The 17,201-nt window shown below is 41.0% G+C and overlaps 2 protein-coding genes across 5 annotated transcripts in view; one reads left to right on the top strand and one right to left on the bottom strand.

Annotated features, from left to right (window-relative positions):
• Positions 1 to 153: 153 nt before the first annotated feature.
• ppifa (peptidylprolyl isomerase Fa) lies at positions 154 to 3,198 on the top strand. Of its 4 annotated transcripts, none has more exons than XM_076975158.1 (6): positions 154 to 414; positions 601 to 631; positions 720 to 808; positions 928 to 1,024; positions 1,556 to 1,631; positions 1,839 to 3,198. In XM_076975158.1, the coding sequence occupies exons 1-6, from the start codon at positions 274 to 276 to the stop codon at positions 1,978 to 1,980; spliced, it is 576 nt and encodes a 191-aa protein (XP_076831273.1). In that variant the 5' UTR covers positions 154 to 273; the 3' UTR covers positions 1,981 to 3,198. The 4 variants fall into 4 exon arrangements, with proteins under 4 accessions (XP_076831273.1, XP_076831276.1, XP_076831275.1 ...); XM_076975160.1 differs by having other exon boundaries at positions 276 to 414; positions 523 to 631; XM_076975159.1 differs by having other exon boundaries at positions 283 to 414; positions 508 to 631.
• Positions 3,199 to 3,502: 304 nt separating this feature from the next.
• The window catches only part of zcchc24 (zinc finger, CCHC domain containing 24), a 34,009-nt gene continuing 20,310 nt past the window's right edge, over positions 3,503 to 17,201 (bottom strand). Inside the window, exons 3-4 of the mRNA XM_076975157.1 lie at positions 9,795 to 9,959; positions 3,503 to 7,807 (exon numbers count right to left, since the gene is read on the bottom strand). Of these exons, the coding sequence (XP_076831272.1) occupies positions 7,694 to 7,807; positions 9,795 to 9,959 (279 nt within the window). The 3' untranslated portion in view covers positions 3,503 to 7,693. The remainder of the gene's footprint in view (positions 7,808 to 9,794; positions 9,960 to 17,201) is intronic.

Below are 17,201 nucleotides of genomic sequence, written 5' to 3' on the forward strand. Positions count from 1 at the left end.
TATTTTGTGTGAGTGATAATCCACGGCCTAGAAATAACGATGAACGCGCGCATTTTGTTGTAGTAACCAACTATTTATTGTGCCATGTGGCAGCCACACAAAAACCGCATTATTACACAACCAGCCACACGATGTCGCTGTTCGTTTCCACTAACACGAAACGGCGAACAAAAACGTCACATGGCTCCGCGCTGTTTGGTACCGGGGTTACTGGTCCGGTCTGGCGAGTTTCACATTAGGTAGTTATGTTATTTTTTAACCATTTGTGCCACAATGTTACAAATAAAAAATCGTTTGAAATATTGCTCAGTTGCAATTGCTGCGAATAGACTGGTATCTGGACCAGTACCGAACCCAGTCGTCTTTTTGGACATCGCAGCTGATGACGAGATTATCGGAAGAATCGTAATTGAAGTAAGAATCTGTTATTAGTAAATCAGACCGATGTACTGTAGACTTGTTTCCTAAATGACTCAATGTTATACACTAGTGTTTCACATGGGTCAGGTTGTATGTGTTTAGGTATCGTAGACTAAACGTACCACGACCTTGGGGATGTGCTTGAAGGTTTATTACATTACAGCTCCTATTTTAATACAGCTGAATGCAGACGTTGTTCCCAAAACCGCAGGTACGTTTTTAGTGGAATTTCACTAAACGATAAACCAAAATCTAAAATAAAATGACTGAAGAGTGATTGTTTTTTCTCTCTCTCTCAGAGAACTTCAGAGCACTTTGTACAGGCGAGTTCGGGTTTGGCTATAAAGGCTCTGTGTTTCATAGGATTATACCCGAGTTCATGTGCCAGGTATCAGTTGAACATCATATCATCTTATGATGGAGCTGGAGCATCATTGGTTCTTGCTAAAGATATAAAAATGCGCACAATCACCGAAAATTAAGAGTTGCTGCTTACTTTTTATTCAGGGTGGAGATTTCACAAATCATAATGGAACTGGTGGAAAATCTATTTATGGAAAGAAATTCAAGGATGAGAATTTCAAGTTGAAACACACCGGACCAGGTGATATAACACATTTACCCCCTTCAGTCGTCATTACTAACAGTTTGTCAGTTCTTTGGAACAACATTGTTGTGTGTGGGGTGCAATATTCACTTCCACATAATGCCACTAGGTGGCGACATTGGTTTGAGTAGTAAGCAGCACAGATTTTGTAATCTACAAACGAATGACCTACTTTCATAGCCAGTCGGCATCAATGTATCGTAGTACATTTTGGTGCCAGGGGGTTCCTAAACCAACAAATCCCCGTGATGGATAAATATGACCAAATAGTGTCGGATTGTGTAACATTGGCCTGGATGTAATTATAGTAGAGACCCATTATTTACCCAGTCCAGATGCGCGCCGCCTTGCAGCGCAACAGTCGGTTTTAATGTTTCGGTCTCTCTGTTTTCCTTTATGATCTGATCATTGTTAATGAGCGTTTGATGATGTGGCCACCAAATCCTAACACATTACCTTACTGTACAAAATGACAAGCTAATTCACGTTACAGATTTGTCTAACATTTATTCCTCTGGGTATTTACAGGTGTGCTATCAATGGCAAACTCTGGACCAAACACCAATGCCTCTCAGTTTTTCATCTGCACAACAAAAACAGAATGGTATGCAACCCAGACCACATTTACACCAACTCGAGTGAAACTACAGTTGTTCCGTAGTGATAAATGGGTGTAATACTCAGGGGAAATTAAAGCCAAATCAGCGTGGCTGTATTTAAGATGCTTTGTCTATGACACACCGTAGCTTCGTTAACCAGAGTATAGTGCAGGTCTCGCGAATGTGCTTTTCATTCTGTCCTCCTTCCACAGGCTTGATGGCAAACATGTTGTGTTTGGTCAAGTAAAAGATGGCATGGAGACTGTCACTGTAATGGAGTCCTATGGTCTGCACGATGGAGGAACAGTTAAGAAGATAGTCATTACAGACTGTGGGGAAGTTAAACAACACTAGACAATGCAATGTATAGAACTGATTTTTATTTTTTTAATATTTAGTCTCTGTCCAAAAAGGTAAAGGATTTAATTTCATAGCCAGTACTGTAAATGAATGTAAATGAATAATTCAAACATTAAATGGGACATAGTGTCTTAAGAAGACCTCTTAATTCAACTACATGTTACTCACCTAAGGGCTTTAGTGGTCTGCATGGACATCTGTTTCTGTACCATGTTTGTATGGATTTTATGCTTACCATGTAAGCATATTTTTGACCTGCATGCCAAAGGCTTCTCAAATGACAAAAACAAACACCAAGAACTTTTAAAATATATTTTTTGTTTAAAAGATAAAAGCTGCATATAGTGTTTGTACCTCTTGAGATTGATGTGAAGAAAATGGAGGAATAAATGAAAGTATATATGAAAGTGGTTGTGATGTGGGATTTCAGCATATTTGAATCCTTGGTCATGTCTTTCACTTTTAATGGCTAAAAGGATGTTTTCCATATGAGGGCTACTATAAATATATATTTATATAAAATCACATGATAGATCATTACTTGTAGCTTCGCCTTACAGTAATTTCTCCACCGTTCATTAAGTTTTCTTCCAAAGTTTTTTAAGTTTCCTGATACCACATCTTATTTTAGACAAGACTTCCTGTCCCCTAGAAGAGGATGTGACATCATACCCATGACCATGAAACCTTTCTACCTTAAGTATGCATTAACTTTGTATGGCAATATCTTTACACCATCTGATAAGCCTATACTTTTTAAAACACTACCATTTTGAAAGAGGTGATGGTAGAGACATCACTGTAATACCTTATGAAGCCAAATTATGAACTTTTGTGGAAAACAGTCTTCTCTAAGTGAAACCATATGCACACTGAGCTCACAGGTTTTGTTTGACTTCTCAGATTACAGAGTTGCTATAGAGACACACTCATTCCTGTTCTGTTTAAGTCTGCATTGTTGTAACAAACTTGCTATAATTTGGTCCTCCACCCTTTTGTGAAGTTTCAGTGATTTGGAATATGTAGTCAAATTACAAAAACTTGGCTTTGAAGGCAAAGGCAGTTTTACTGCCAACATCTAACGTTCTTATGTAGCACTCCCATGTTTGCAATTATTACAAGCAAATGAGCTGAATGGTAAAAAAAGAAACATCTGTCTTTTTTACTGTGCTCTATGTCCCCAAGTCAAAATAAATATGGTTTTGTGACGTACTGAAGCCATGAACTTTTTTGAAAAAGTTCTTCCTTAGAATTCTGAGCAGTATATGAATCTGCTCTCAGAACTACAACTCTTCTCAAGACTTTATATATGAATTTCTATTACAACTGCATCACTGTATCTGTGTAATTCATCAGGCATGTTGCCTCCCAAGAGAAAGCTTTGAGGTGGCTGGAGGTTTCCACTGACAAACAGGCACAAATATTTGTTAAAAATCTTAAAACTCGTATAGCTGGCTCAAGCAGAAAATAAATACTGCTGTATAATAAAGTTTGGAGGTCAAATAAGACAAGGGAGAACTTTTAGATTTGATGTTTTAATTCAACAAACTCCTAAAAGCACAAAGTATTCAGTTTTCCTAACTAACGAATAAGGCACATATCGGAATGCCGTTTCATGGACGTTGAGCAGCAGAGTTGTTCTCTAGTTTAATTTTCTAGTTCAGTCTTTTATCAGCCTGCTCTGTTGCTCTGTCCAATCCATTATGATCTCAAATATGTTACAGACATCATACACGAGAACAGAAACATGAGTTTCTAACTTTTCACGAGATTCATCAGTACATTCAGTAAATATGGATTAATTGGTATACCCTAGTAGTGAAAAAAGGCATTTCATTGTAACATCAGTTATTAGTGAGGTGAACTCTATGAAAGATTTTTTCCAAGAAATAGCATGGTCATATTAAATACATTGCACAGAAGTATACTTCTTAAACCAGTTAAAACACATGCACATGCAAACTCAGCGACAGTTCTTTGTCTCACACAAATATTAAAAATATTTAAGTAAATCTTAATTTTAAAAGATGAAGAAACAATATTTCATAATCATTCTTTGACATTGGTGACATTTGAAAACTCACAGTTTAATAGAGATTGATCTACAGTGGTGTGAGTCAGTGTCTTAAATGTAGGCATCTGCTTTATTGCTTTCCTAGAACTGCTATTTGCAACATTTGTACTATATAGCAAAAACATGGTAATTTTCATAGGTGTACTAAAACAACTGTATAATTGTAATGGGCAATAACTTTACCGTATATACTGATAATATCTAAAATAACAAAACACAAATAAATGGCTTTAAGGGCATAATAATTATGTACCAACCATTGAATAATATTCTACTTAGACATCAATATTTCCTTCTTAGTGTAGTTTTGTTGCATTTTATACAAAAAAGAAGTAATTGTAGAAAGACCTTCCATAAATATTTCCGTAGGATATAACCCTGGATTATTGTAAAACAACATCAAAACTCCCAGCTCTGTTGTATCTCAGAAATCTGCCCTTTTTCGCATAAACAATTTTAATATTGCATCACAACATTCCAAAATAGCTAACTTGAAAATGATGGCCGTCAAATATATACATAAAAACATAAAATTGTTTCTTTGAAAGGGAAAAAAAAATCTAATCCGGTTTCAAATTGAAAAATTTTCAACATCCAAACTTGTTTCCAAAATACACATAACTTTCATAGAAAATAAGTTTACATTGAAAGTGAGCTATAAAAGTCAAGTATATGTAATTCAAGACAAACACATGCGTAAAAGCACTTGTATAGGAAATGCACGTACACTTTACCACCACCTCCAGGTGTTTCTGCCCTCTATGGGAGTATGAGCAGATCGCCACACAACACTGCACCTACATGCGCTAAAATGCCTCCTAATGTGGGCAGAGAAAACCAGCAAGTAACTACCAACTCGGCTATAGCGGTCGGCACAGTCTCCTCAACCTCCCACTCTTCAAACTGCTGAGGTGTTCAGAGGAGGCAACGTTCCCCACAAACATGAGGTCAGTCTGAAAGGATGCGGATGAGCACACACTCACTATGGCGCATCAGGGACCAGGAAACTCGCCCCCACGAGAGAAGTAGCTCTCAGTATTCCTTCTCTTTCTTTTCTTATTTATTTATTTACTTATTTCTGCTTGCTCACAAGTTAAGGCTACAGACAATCCCAGTTGATCCCAGTAACGTGTAGAACACCAGAGGATCAGCAGTGCCTGGACTGAAGTCATAGGTTTTTACTGAGAAAAACGCTTCTGGCTCATCTCCTACAATGACGATCGCACATTCTTCCATACTAAATGAATCTGAAAACGTACAACGATGTGTGCACAGAGCAGCTATTATGAAGCTATTAACAGCCTACAGTAAAACTATATTTTCTGAGAAAAGTGCTCTACTAGTATAGAAGGTCTACTAGATAGAACTGACGAAACACGGTGACCTGTTTTGTAGAGGTTCATTCTGTGAGACGCTGATCTCACATATCTCACTGGTGATTCCTTGGCAACAGACCATAGTGTGATTAGATTTACCATCAGGAAATCAAACCTAATGTACAAGCAGTAATGAAGGGAGGGAAATAATTAGTCGGTTTGGTTTTCAGTGCTAACGGGCTCATTATAATTCTGCACTTTCAGTTCACATCTTAGAGCAGCACAACATCACCTACCAACACCTCAATGTGCATGATGATCTTAAGCATTTTGAACGAATCCTTTCAGGTGTGATCTGTTTCTGAGAATATACAATTTGTCTCAATAAATCAGAAAAAAAAACATTTCAGACAACATAAAATATATGAGGTTATGACTTCCAAAGTTTAGTAAACAATTATACACATTCTATATACCAAGAAACGTGTTTCACTGGATATGTACATCTAGGCTTACAATTTTTACGAAACAATATTTTGCTTTCAATAACTTCATTCAGCAAATGCTTACAAATGAGTCTAAAATTACCTTTGTTACACAAAATAAAGCTACATTTAATGTTATAAAATATTAAATGCTCTTTGATCACAGTCAAATGTGACCAATTAGTATGTAATGTAATCTTTTAAAAAACAAATCTTTCAGTCGAGGTAAACTATAGAAAATATCTTCAATATCTTGAAAATACATCAAACTCCCATGATAAAATCTCTATACTAAACTATGCTCTTCAAATATTTCCAAAATTTCCTCTGTCCTATGACCATTCAACCATAACCAAATCCATATCCACATTTCAGACCTTTCAAAAGACTTTTCATCATAACATACCTAGTCCCTCTGCCACTTTTTAGCCGAGCATTACCTCCATTCCTCAGAAACAGGTCTTTCTTTTGCCATCATCACAGCCTTGATGCGATTAACTCCATCACTTTTCAATTTTGGACATATACAAACTACAATTTTTTTATACAGCTGTGATGTTAATAACCTAATCTATGGGGAAGAATAATTCAAAATGTTTTTTGATGCCACGAAGATGCATACCAATCTCCAAATATTCTATAAATAAACAAATATGGCCACATTGGTTCAAGTCAATTCTTTAGACCAAGTATTTGACTAATTTAGTATTTCTGTTTCAGAGCTGGTGATGGTTGAATTTTAATATGTACTTTAAGTAAATGCTTTTAGTTCCACTAATAAATGCTACTTATGCACAACAGAGATCTAGCACTCAAGCTGGTTAAAGATAAGGCCAATGCAGAGTTGCATAGCTTCACACAGGCCAGGAGCGTGCTCAGAGCCGGCCGTCAGCATCAGCCTATCACGGCACAGGGAAAAGATGAAGGAAAATGTGGAATTCCCAAAGCTGTGTCTATCCTGAGGCAATAAAGGTATATATTCCAGCTAGCATTAAGATGAAGTGAAAACCAATACTGTCATAGGCTAATGCTCAGTGATGTAACTCATGTTTGTTGCATAAGGTGTTAGCGTACTGTGTTGTTGCCGACAAACTGAATGGCGTACGTTAACTGTGGTGTTTTTCGAGTTAGCTTTAGCCAGCTGAATGCTGTAGTGTTCGGTAAAGTTATCTAGCATGCCTTGATATGCATGTCAAACATACAAGTATGTCAAAAGTAAGAACTTGACATTGCTGCATTTCATACAAGACGATTCTATCCTACAGTAGTTTCTAATGGCAAGAGGTGGGGTTAGGCAATACCTGTGCATACAAACGGGGCTAAATATCCCAGTTTAGCTGAATCAATTGCACGATGATATAAAAACATTACAAATAAATATGCAAATAAAGCTAGGGATGACTAGTACAATATCCCCTGTTAATTCACAGTTAAAATGGTGTGCTGTTGACCCAAAGAACACTGCAAGGCACCCAATGCCCTGTCTGACTGAACTAATATAATACCTTTACCACTCAGCACATCCACAAAGTTCACTTGGCAGGGGAAATGAAGGCAGAGTCTGTAAACACGCAGTCAAAGAACACAATGTTGAGGTCACCCATTGTGCCTAGTATGGATAACAATACTGTCAGTGACACACTTTGAAACACATACTCAATAATCAATTATACATATAGAACAAATAAATGTTGAAACATGAGGCCCTATTAGTATTGGCGATATTTACAAGAATATTTTGGCACTTCTAACGTTTTCATGGAGCACTTGGTGGGCGTGGCAGAGGGGGCGGGGCAGGGGAAGAGGAAGGAGGGGCTTGGACCCGATGGTCCTTATTGCACTCGGCGACAGTAGTAGCCCAGGACCTTACACTTCTCACACAGGTGCTGTGGGTGCTCCTTGCTCTGGTCAGACACGTCCAGGCCGTCGGGCTTCTCCAGAGGGCGCTGCAGAGAGAGGAACATCACGTCTGGTGTCATTTGTGCCATTTCTGGTGTCATTTGTGCCTTTAGTTCGGATTTTCAGCCCATTATCAAGGCAGCGTCCTCTGAATGGGGAACATTCTGCATCCCAGAACTTGACTATGATTGTAACTGCTGAGAACTGCTGCAAAGGGGCCTTGAAGGTTGATATTATGGAAGGTCATATGAGTTCAGGGCTTAAACCACAGTCTGGCTCAATCGGCAGGGTGTGTCAAACATTTGGTTAGGACTGGTATCAGAAACACACTCTGATCACTACAAGAGATGTTTCTAAACCACTGGAAATGCTTTCAGGAATCCATCTCTCTGGCACGCTTATTCCTATGAAGCTTCAAACCAGCATGACAATTAAGGAGGTGAGTCATTTTCTTGGAAATCTTGGCAGATCCTAAGAATATGTATGAGAGCCAGCAGTTTCTGGCTGTTGATCATAAACATTACCACAATTATTTGTTTTCCCACCCATCGTCTATGCAGGATCTTTTCACAATCTTGTTATTCTTTCCAGTGTGTCTCAGCTGCGCTTTATGAATTATGGAAAACTAGGTTAGCACGGGCCATTGGGATGAGACAATGTAGCGTTAGGCTGGAGTGTTTCTCAAGAACAAAAGGCTTTGAAGATGATAATATTAAGGAACATCGGACACCACTGTGGATTAAGGATTTGGCTGATGTGCTTAATAATTACAGTAAATTCCTGCCAAGCAAGAACGCAGCACTGGTGACTCTCTGCGGTGCCTCTGCTTTCGGTCGTGCTCGTGCTGTAAAGACGTCAGCCGCGCACCCCGAGCAAGTGCACATTCACGGAATCAGATCTCCCAGCAGACCGTTCCGTGCTCATGCTCTCCGAGTCTCTGGCACAGGTCTGGCTGGAGGACTCGACACCGTGTCAGGGCAGGAGCAGTGAGGCATTTTCACTCCCCACGTGGAAGTGTTGGAGTTGTGACACCCTTTCAATTCAATTCAATTCAATTCAACTTTATTGTCATTATGCTGAAACAGGGTTGTACAGCATAACGAAACACTTTTAGGCTAGGCCTCAGTGCAATGACATACTACAAAATCACAAAATCACAGCAGCAGTTACATGTAACATAGTGCAGGACAACATAGTGCAAGAAAGGCAACAGACATTAAATAAGCAAGGTAAGAATGTAAAATGGATAACGGTATAGGGTGTGAAATATAAAAATATAGATGCGGTACAGATGTTTCCGGTGTGGGAACATAATAAAAGCACGTGTGTTGTTTGGGGTTTTTGTTTTGTTTGATTAGCCGCACACATACTGAGGCTCTTGTATGTGTGGGTGGTGTTAAATATGTTAAGTGCGTGATGGTGACAAAGGATGGAAGAGAGAAATTAGCCATGTCACGCCAATGGAAATAAACTTCCGCCAAACAAATGATGCTGTAACGTGGTTTTAACGTCACGTTTGGTGGACGTGAGCGCGGTAGCCACTAACACTGGCTACTCCATTATCCACTTGATGGAAGCCACATTTAGATTTAGATGACTTATATTTATATTCTTAACTAGCTTGGATCGAGGACCTTAGCCGTGCATCACCAGCAAGGCTTTACTGTGTGGCCAGCATTATCTTTCATGGTGATCAACAAATCTGAAATGATTTGCATGCACGGATTAGTCCGACTATTTGTGTTCTTAGGCTAAATATCTTCAGCGTGTATTTCCTGGAAGGGGAAAGACTGAGTTCCAGCAGTGTTTGGGTTAAGGGGACGTCGGGGCCCGAGGCTCAGGTTTCAAGGGCAGCCCATGGGGCTCCATTCACCAGAAAAATTCCACTAAAGGCCAAACTGTTTACACAGCACAAGCATGTTTGCGGTGGGACATCAGATTAACACATGTACATGCCAACCTGATTGCGCATTAACACAATACATGTGCATAGTGTGAAGTGCATTGAGGAAAGGGCTGAAGGCTGCACTGTACCTGTTTGTGGGGGTACACATTGATGTGACACTTTATACATTCCTGCCCCATGTTGGCCCAGGAGTTTCCGCTCATCCACTTCCTTTTGCATTTGGGACACTTGTACTCTCCAAAGCACCTCTTCTTCCCTTGGTAGGGTGTCAGTCCTTCGCCCTTGGGCCGGGCCTGAAACAGCATGGCAGTCACTCTGGTTAGTCCAGCACTACTTTGGTGCTAAAATATGCAAGCAATCGAGTGTATGAAGCCTCGGTGGAAGAACTGATGTCATGTGACTGCATCCACTCTAAAATAAATAATATCACCTATTCTGAGTTTGTGCTTAGAATAACAGGAGGCCTAGAAGCTGCTAGCACAACAGCATCATTTTCTTTTCTCAAGAGATAATGTTTCGCATCCAGCCAGAGAGAGAGTATTAAACAAACCCTGTTCCTAAAATCAATCTGACTTCATGCAGCACTGTTCTTAGAACCTTACCAGGACACCCATTAAAAACTAATTTAATGTTCTATAGGGTTTTGAAGTAATGTTTAAGAAGATACATACAATGTCATAAGGTATGACCTGTTTTTGATAATGACCAAGGTTTTGTTGGTATTAGAAGCATCTGTTCGTGTCTGTATTAGAAGCATATGTGTTATGTGCAAAATAACACATTTTTTCAAACAAGAGTTTGTTCTCTAACTGACTTGGGCGTGATTTCAACACAGTGAGCTAAGGCTGGCACCAATATCTAGACCACAAGCACTGCAAAAAGGGGAAAAAAACACCTTTCCCCTGGTGTTACAAACAAGAGTTTTCTGTTGCCATCAAGATAGATTGCTAGATTCCAAGAACTCCCTAAACAAACAAATTAGAAAACTACTCAATTTGGTTTAACCTTGTCAAATCTTATTATGTTCTGCAACCAAATATAATTCAGACCTTTTTTTATAGTAGTGTTTTTCTCAGCACTAACTTCTGATCTAACACCCTTGTTATTTTAGTAACCAGGACCTCATACAAAACAGCAACAGTTCCAGAGAACTGCATCTCCAAACCACCACTCTAATCTGTTGAATCCCAACGTTTTTAATATTTAAACTGCAAATAAGGCTTCACAGATGTACGGTGGAGGCTCTGAAAATGTGTTCTAAGCTCAACATGTGTTCATCATCCATCTTTTAAAAAAGAGAGCAAAAACAAAACAATGAGAGAGCAGGAAGGTCTCAGAGAGAGAGAGAGAGAGAGAGAGAGAGAGACAGACAGAGAGACAGACAGACAGACAGTCAGTCAGTCAGTCAGTCAGTCAGTCAGTCAGACAGTCAGACAGTCAGACAGTCAGACAGTGACCCAAACATTCATGGGCAGAAAATGTCTCACATCATGACCCCCCTCTAAACAGAGCAGCTTTTCTAACAGGTGTAATAAGAAGCCCTCTGAGGGCCTGGTTCATCCATGTGATTGTGGCTCATGGTTGAAGTGGCCGAGGCCTGAAGCAGTTTCCAGACAGCAGCGGGAGGGGGAGGGTGGGGTGGGGGTGTAGGATGGGGGTGTGGGGGGTGTAGGATGGGGGTGTGGGGGTTAAGGGGTCCATGGGGTGGATCCGTTACATTGGTCCCACATGAGTAATGGGAGGTGAAATCATAAGCATCTGCTCTGGGGCGCAAAGAGTCAGCAACACGCGTCACAGAGGACCTGCTGCGAGGACCCTCCCCCCCCAGCCTTAAACAACATGACTCAACCGCTGTCAACAGGCCGTCTTCCCAGTTGACAGCAGCTGGAAACCATGACATTCTGCGGCTACACATCCAAACTCCAGGACAGGCCTGACGTACGGCTGCCCGAGAGCACTGCGTATGGCCCCGCTCATGTGCTGCAGGACTGATGTGGGTGGGGTGTGTAGGATTGGGAGAATAATAAAAGCCATACCATAACTGACTTTAGCACTATTGATTCACATTTTCCATTGTTGGGCTCCATCAGGCATTAGGTGTAGCTCCTCTCTGGTAGAATGATTATACTAGCAGTACCGATCAATGGCCTTACGGTGGTGACACTCAATGTGGAGGATGATCAGACCATTCATTTTCTCCTCATATGCCTCTCTAACTGCATGAAGTGCATCTGACACTTTTTTCTTTTACACTTCTTGCCTTTTCATATAACGATGCATTTCTGAAGGAGCTATTTCATCTCAGTGGATCCAGCTAGATACATTCTTTTATTTTTTACAAGTTGGTGCTTCGCTGTGAAGGAGAACTGACCAGAGGTCTCGGAGAACTCAGATCTCTGTCTCATCATCACATTGCTAAGAATGTCAGGTCCTGTGAAAAGGCTGTATCTGTGCAGCAGTGCTCTGTGGTATGCCCTGGGCCAACGCCAGAAGACACACATGATATTCTGTTTACAGCAGCTTGACCTATTTCGGTTGTGTTTTTAATAGGTTTAGAACTAATTGAGTGTGGAAGGCCCTGGTGTGATCAGCATGGTGAGACATTGGAGCGCTTCAACGTGGACATTTTTTAATTCGTGACACAGTGAAACAGAGCAACATGGACTCAACACATTTGTTGGACTTTCGGTTCTAACAAACAATAAATCATGTTTCCATAAAACCATTGATTTTACAAGACTTATTCCATTGATTCTAAGAGACTCGTTTGGATTTATGCAATGTGTGTCTATGTTCTATAAATTAGCTCTGCAAAATATCTTGGCTTTGAAAAATTCATTAGTCAGGCAAAAAAAAAAAAATGTGTGTTTATTGCTTCATATTGACAGCTTATACCAAAACGTTATGACTAACTAAAGGAGATCAAAATAGCCTGAAGGATTGCAGCTGGTAAGAGAGCAGCTCTCCTTCGAGCAGACTTCACTAGCTGACAGTGGGATTACAGAGTCAGGCCACCCCAGCTCTGTCCCTGCATGTTTACACAGCACAACCCTCTACAAGCAGAGTGACCTCTTCAGTCTGGAGCTCACAGGGGCCTAGGCAGGCTAGCACTATCTCCAGAGTTATCCTGGACTGCAGGGGCAAAGCCAAACACGTAAGTACAGAGGGGCTGTAGATGGAAAACAGCAATAAATGTAGAGCCAGGTTTAGCTGGATCTCTTGTAGTCTGTCTGTGCATGAGGTCAATGTTAATTTCCATGATAGCGTGGGTTAAAATAACAAATGTCTGTTGTCGGGAGCATAGCTACATTCAGGATACACCTATTCGGAGACTACGGGACACAGAGTCCAGGCACAAATGGATCTCCATTAGTACTTTCACAGGAGAGCACAAGAAGATAATAAAATACCGAAGGCAGTGACTGAGAACGATCTGATGGACGAAACAGAGTCACACTGTCCCGCATGCTCTAGTCATCTCCGAGAAGAACTCCAGGTGTGCGAGGGCGAAAAGCACCCTGCAGTTCCGCACCGATGTCCTCCAACGCTAGCGGTACGCCGACGCTTAGGCACCGGGAGGGGAAGAGGGAGAGAGGTGAATCTGAGCTCTGTGTCCCCCCCTCCCCATCCCACCAGCTGTGAGCCCTGCGGAGGGCAAAGGGGGGGGGGGCTGGGAGCCAGCCGTGGAGCCAACCTCCCTGCAACAGGACAAATACCACAGCACGGCAGTCATGGCTCGCAGCTGGAGAGGGTCCTGCAATCAGGCCCTACAGGACCGAGGAAGGGGGAAGGAAATCAGAAGCAGATGGGTGTTCCACACTGGTATAATAGGAGAAAACACTAACCCCCCACCGGCGAAACCAGTGATCTGCTTTCAATTATGCCTTATGGGTTAGCAAACGAGGGCCAGAAGAAAGTGCTAACCTGAAACATTTGCTGTAAGCACAGTTGATTCGGTGTATTATCATTGGAAGAGATCTGCCGGTTGACTGATAAGTTTCTGGCTCAGACTGCAGAGCAATGCTGCGTGCACAGTCAGAGCAATGAAGCAGCACCATACAGAATGATGGCACAATCCTCCAAAAAGCAAAAAGCCCTAATTACAACATGAGCCTGGAACAGGTCTCTCCAATGTCCCTTTTAACCTTTTCGTATGGGCTTATATATGGTTTCTGCATAGGCATAAACTGTCTCTATATAATGGTTTCTGTCTAGTACATGCTGCATATACACCCTCTTTAGATGGATGCCTGTAAAGATCTGAGCAAACGCACTGAGCTCTGGCTTCATGAGGCCATTGCAGTGACCGACACTATCAGTGCTACACTGTATATCACAACAACACAGGGGCGTATCCAAAAAGCACCTGAGGTTTTGATTGAACCCGATTGGGCCACATTGCATGTAGTCTACAATTAATTAGCTTGCTGAGATAAATCCAGAGGGAGGCCAGTTCTGTAATTGTTAGTATCCATATCCATGTCCTACTATGAAGATTTTTATTATGGTTATAATAGTTTTTATTCATTACCAACTGTAAATGGTATCCGTTCCCTGAATGCATTAATGTGGAATCATCAACTGATTAAATAAACTAAGATGTCTTAACTGACATCTGACATCCAGACTATATTAAAAGTCAATAAAGAAAACAAGTTACAAAATATTACTTCAGAGAACTTTAAATGGATGATCCATGTAATGTTCCTAAGGCACATACTGTAAACCTTGCCACAACAATAATATTTTCACAAACAATGCCAGTTTTTTGCCCATGGCAAGGCAAGAAATATATGGCAGAATGTATGGAAACATACATAGATATGTTGTACCTCTAAAGGGGACAATTTTTGTGAAGCTACAAAGATAAAAGTCTAAGTACTGTAGAAACAATAACAAAACTGTGGAACAGCAGCATTAACAACACGAGCACGATACACGATCATCACAGTGGTTCACCTGACCTTTTGTTACTTTCTTGCTTACCATTTCTTGCTTCACTCATTACATCGGTGTTTTTATCATTATTTCAGCAGTACAATTTTGTACATGCTCTTCTAAATGCGGGTTGCTGCTTCACGCGACCTGCTGCATCATACACGCCAAACGCCTTCTAAGAGCGGTGCCAAAGCGTCGTTATGGCCCGCAGCGGCGGTGGGCTTTAATGTTGTGCTGCTGAATTCTATGGCAATAACGCATTTCAGTTTCCTACTGACAACAACATTTCTGTGTTCAAACATGTTTACATATTTGAACAAATAAAAGAAAATGTATTTTTGCAACATCAAAAATAGCTGCTCACAGCAACATCTGAAATTCTGTGTTATTTACCACTACAACATGCCTTTCACTCCTCTGTGCCTTATGTGCTCCAGAGGACTTGATTTCGCTGAAGTATTTATTGGAAGGATAACTGTGCTATTTAAGTGCATTCTTGATGGTAATGGTAGAAAACCACTTCTCTGGCCTTGTCTGAGGACTTTGTTTTTGTTAGGAAATGCATGTCATCTTTTGAGGCACAGGATGGAGAAAAGCCCACACAAATCGCACTACTTTTTTTTGGCTTTCAGTTGCACAATAGATGTGGTGACCGGAGTCAACAGAAAGCAGAGCACATATAATCTTTCACTAATCACGAAAACCACGCTTGCTAACTCCACACAATAGCCTGGATAGCACGGCTTAAACATTCTTGTGAAAATAATGATGCTTGCTGATTAAAGAAGATCTCTAGTGGACAATAATTGCTCTACTCAATTTTACTCAAATCCATTCTTATTTTTGAAAAAATGCCCTAGGCTATGATATAACAGACTTATAATCTTTCAGACTTGTTTTAATGTTCTTAATAGATCATAACATTAAAATTTTAACGTTCACAGCATTGTTTTGTCAGTAATTAAGCTCCTATTCACTGAAGTCAGAGAGCCACATGTGCCTTGTACATGTAACAGAGTGGGATTACCAGCGAGTGCTCAACAACACTGCGCCATTAGCATTACAATGTGAGTGTGATCAAGAGGAGCTCTGTCTGGCTTGGCTGGGCAGATTCAGCCATGGCCAAGGCGGTGTCTGCAGATGGCCCTTCCTGGACCCCCACACACAAGAATGATAGTGTGGCCCTTCTCAGCTGTGTCTGCGTGCGATTTCCGGAGCGCTGGGCAAAACGCCCGATCTGCGCAAGCATTCCAGTCAGGTGCGTATTGGTGTTATTTATTAATTCCCACCAGGGCGGCTAAATGAAGCCAGTGTTTCCTTAGGGCTCCCCGGGTCCTTTTCTTGTGGGTGCAGCTGTCTCTTTTTATGCCTGCGAGGGGGAGACAGCATCGCGGAGACTGACAAGGAGGAACAGGTGTGCCGTTAAATGATAAATCTGCTCGCTCACAATGCCTCTGTGTTAGCAAAACCGGCCCTCCTGAAACGGAGGGCTCAGGCTCACCCAGAAGCCGCACAGATCAGCGAGTGCAGCCCCCACTGAGGGGAGAGTGAAGCTGGCATTGACACAGCTTCAGCCGCTGACCCAGGGTCAGCCCTGCAGCTCTTCCAGTCACGCTTGGGGCCTGGTCACTGATCCTGGAGCAGGCCAAAGGAAAGGCAGCTGGAAGTGGAGGGTGATGAACGCCACGCAAAAGCTTTACCAGACATGAAGTCAACCTCTCAATGAACTGAACTAGCTCATTTAAAACACTTGAACTTAAAAAGAAAAACAGAAAATACACTTCCACGTTTGCCCTATATGCAGTTGAGCATAGTGAATAGTCAGCTTTATTCCAGTCCTGTTGAAACTGTATTATTGTTGGTTGTAGATATTTTCCTTATTTATACAAAGATGTGTGATTGATATAGACACTGTAGACACTAGGTGTCTGCTGCCGAGTACATTACAGACGAATGTGAGAGTGTGTCTGAGAGTTGACCTGTGTCACACAGCTAAACAGGTAAAAGCAAATTGAGGTCACTGTAGGTTAAAAGAAGAATTTGAATGCTTTCAAATAGCCTTGTAAAAGGCTAAAACCAAAACCCCATTAAGATGTGAAAACTCACAAATGTAATAGAGCCCTGCAATGAGAAATTGGCCAAAATTCCTCCTCAACAGGGAGGGACTGATCAATAATTACAGGAAGCATCTGCTTTTGGTCAGTGCTGTTAAACCAGTGTGGTAACCAATTGTTTGGTAAATACTTTTCTTTCTGGTAACTGAGTAAAACATTCTATTAAGCAAGGAATGTACACATTCATTTGTCCTTCCAATTATGTAATAATAAAATATGAGCTAACAGTGCAGCACCATTTTAAAAAGTGCAAAAAAAAAAAAAGGAAAAATGCAAAAATTCTATTGGAGGAAATATTTTTGCATTCCTGCCTATGAACGATAATGTTTCTGATTCCTAACATTTCACATGCTGAGATTTTCTCATTCCAAGTGGTCAGTCCTAATGAAAGACAGCTCGGTTTCTGGGCCCTGCACTCTCTTCTAGGTTGCAATTGCAAAGCTGCGCCATGTTTTCCGAGTATTCCAGAGCGCTGGACTGCTT

The sequence above is a fragment of the Brachyhypopomus gauderio genome, chromosome 15 (genome assembly GCF_052324685.1).
Source record: "Brachyhypopomus gauderio isolate BG-103 chromosome 15, BGAUD_0.2, whole genome shotgun sequence".
Classification (NCBI taxonomy): domain Eukaryota; kingdom Metazoa; phylum Chordata; class Actinopteri; order Gymnotiformes; family Hypopomidae; genus Brachyhypopomus; species Brachyhypopomus gauderio.

Coding starts and splice junctions, on each gene's coding strand:
- ppifa (XM_076975158.1), top strand. CDS start 274: ATGTTACAAATAAAAAATCGTTTGAAATATTGCTCAGTTGCAATTGCT. Junction 415..600: donor TCGGAAGAATCGTAATTGAA/GTAAGAATCTGT, acceptor ATTTTAATACAG/CTGAATGCAGACGTTGTTCC. Junction 809..927: donor TACCCGAGTTCATGTGCCAG/GTATCAGTTGAA, acceptor CTTTTTATTCAG/GGTGGAGATTTCACAAATCA.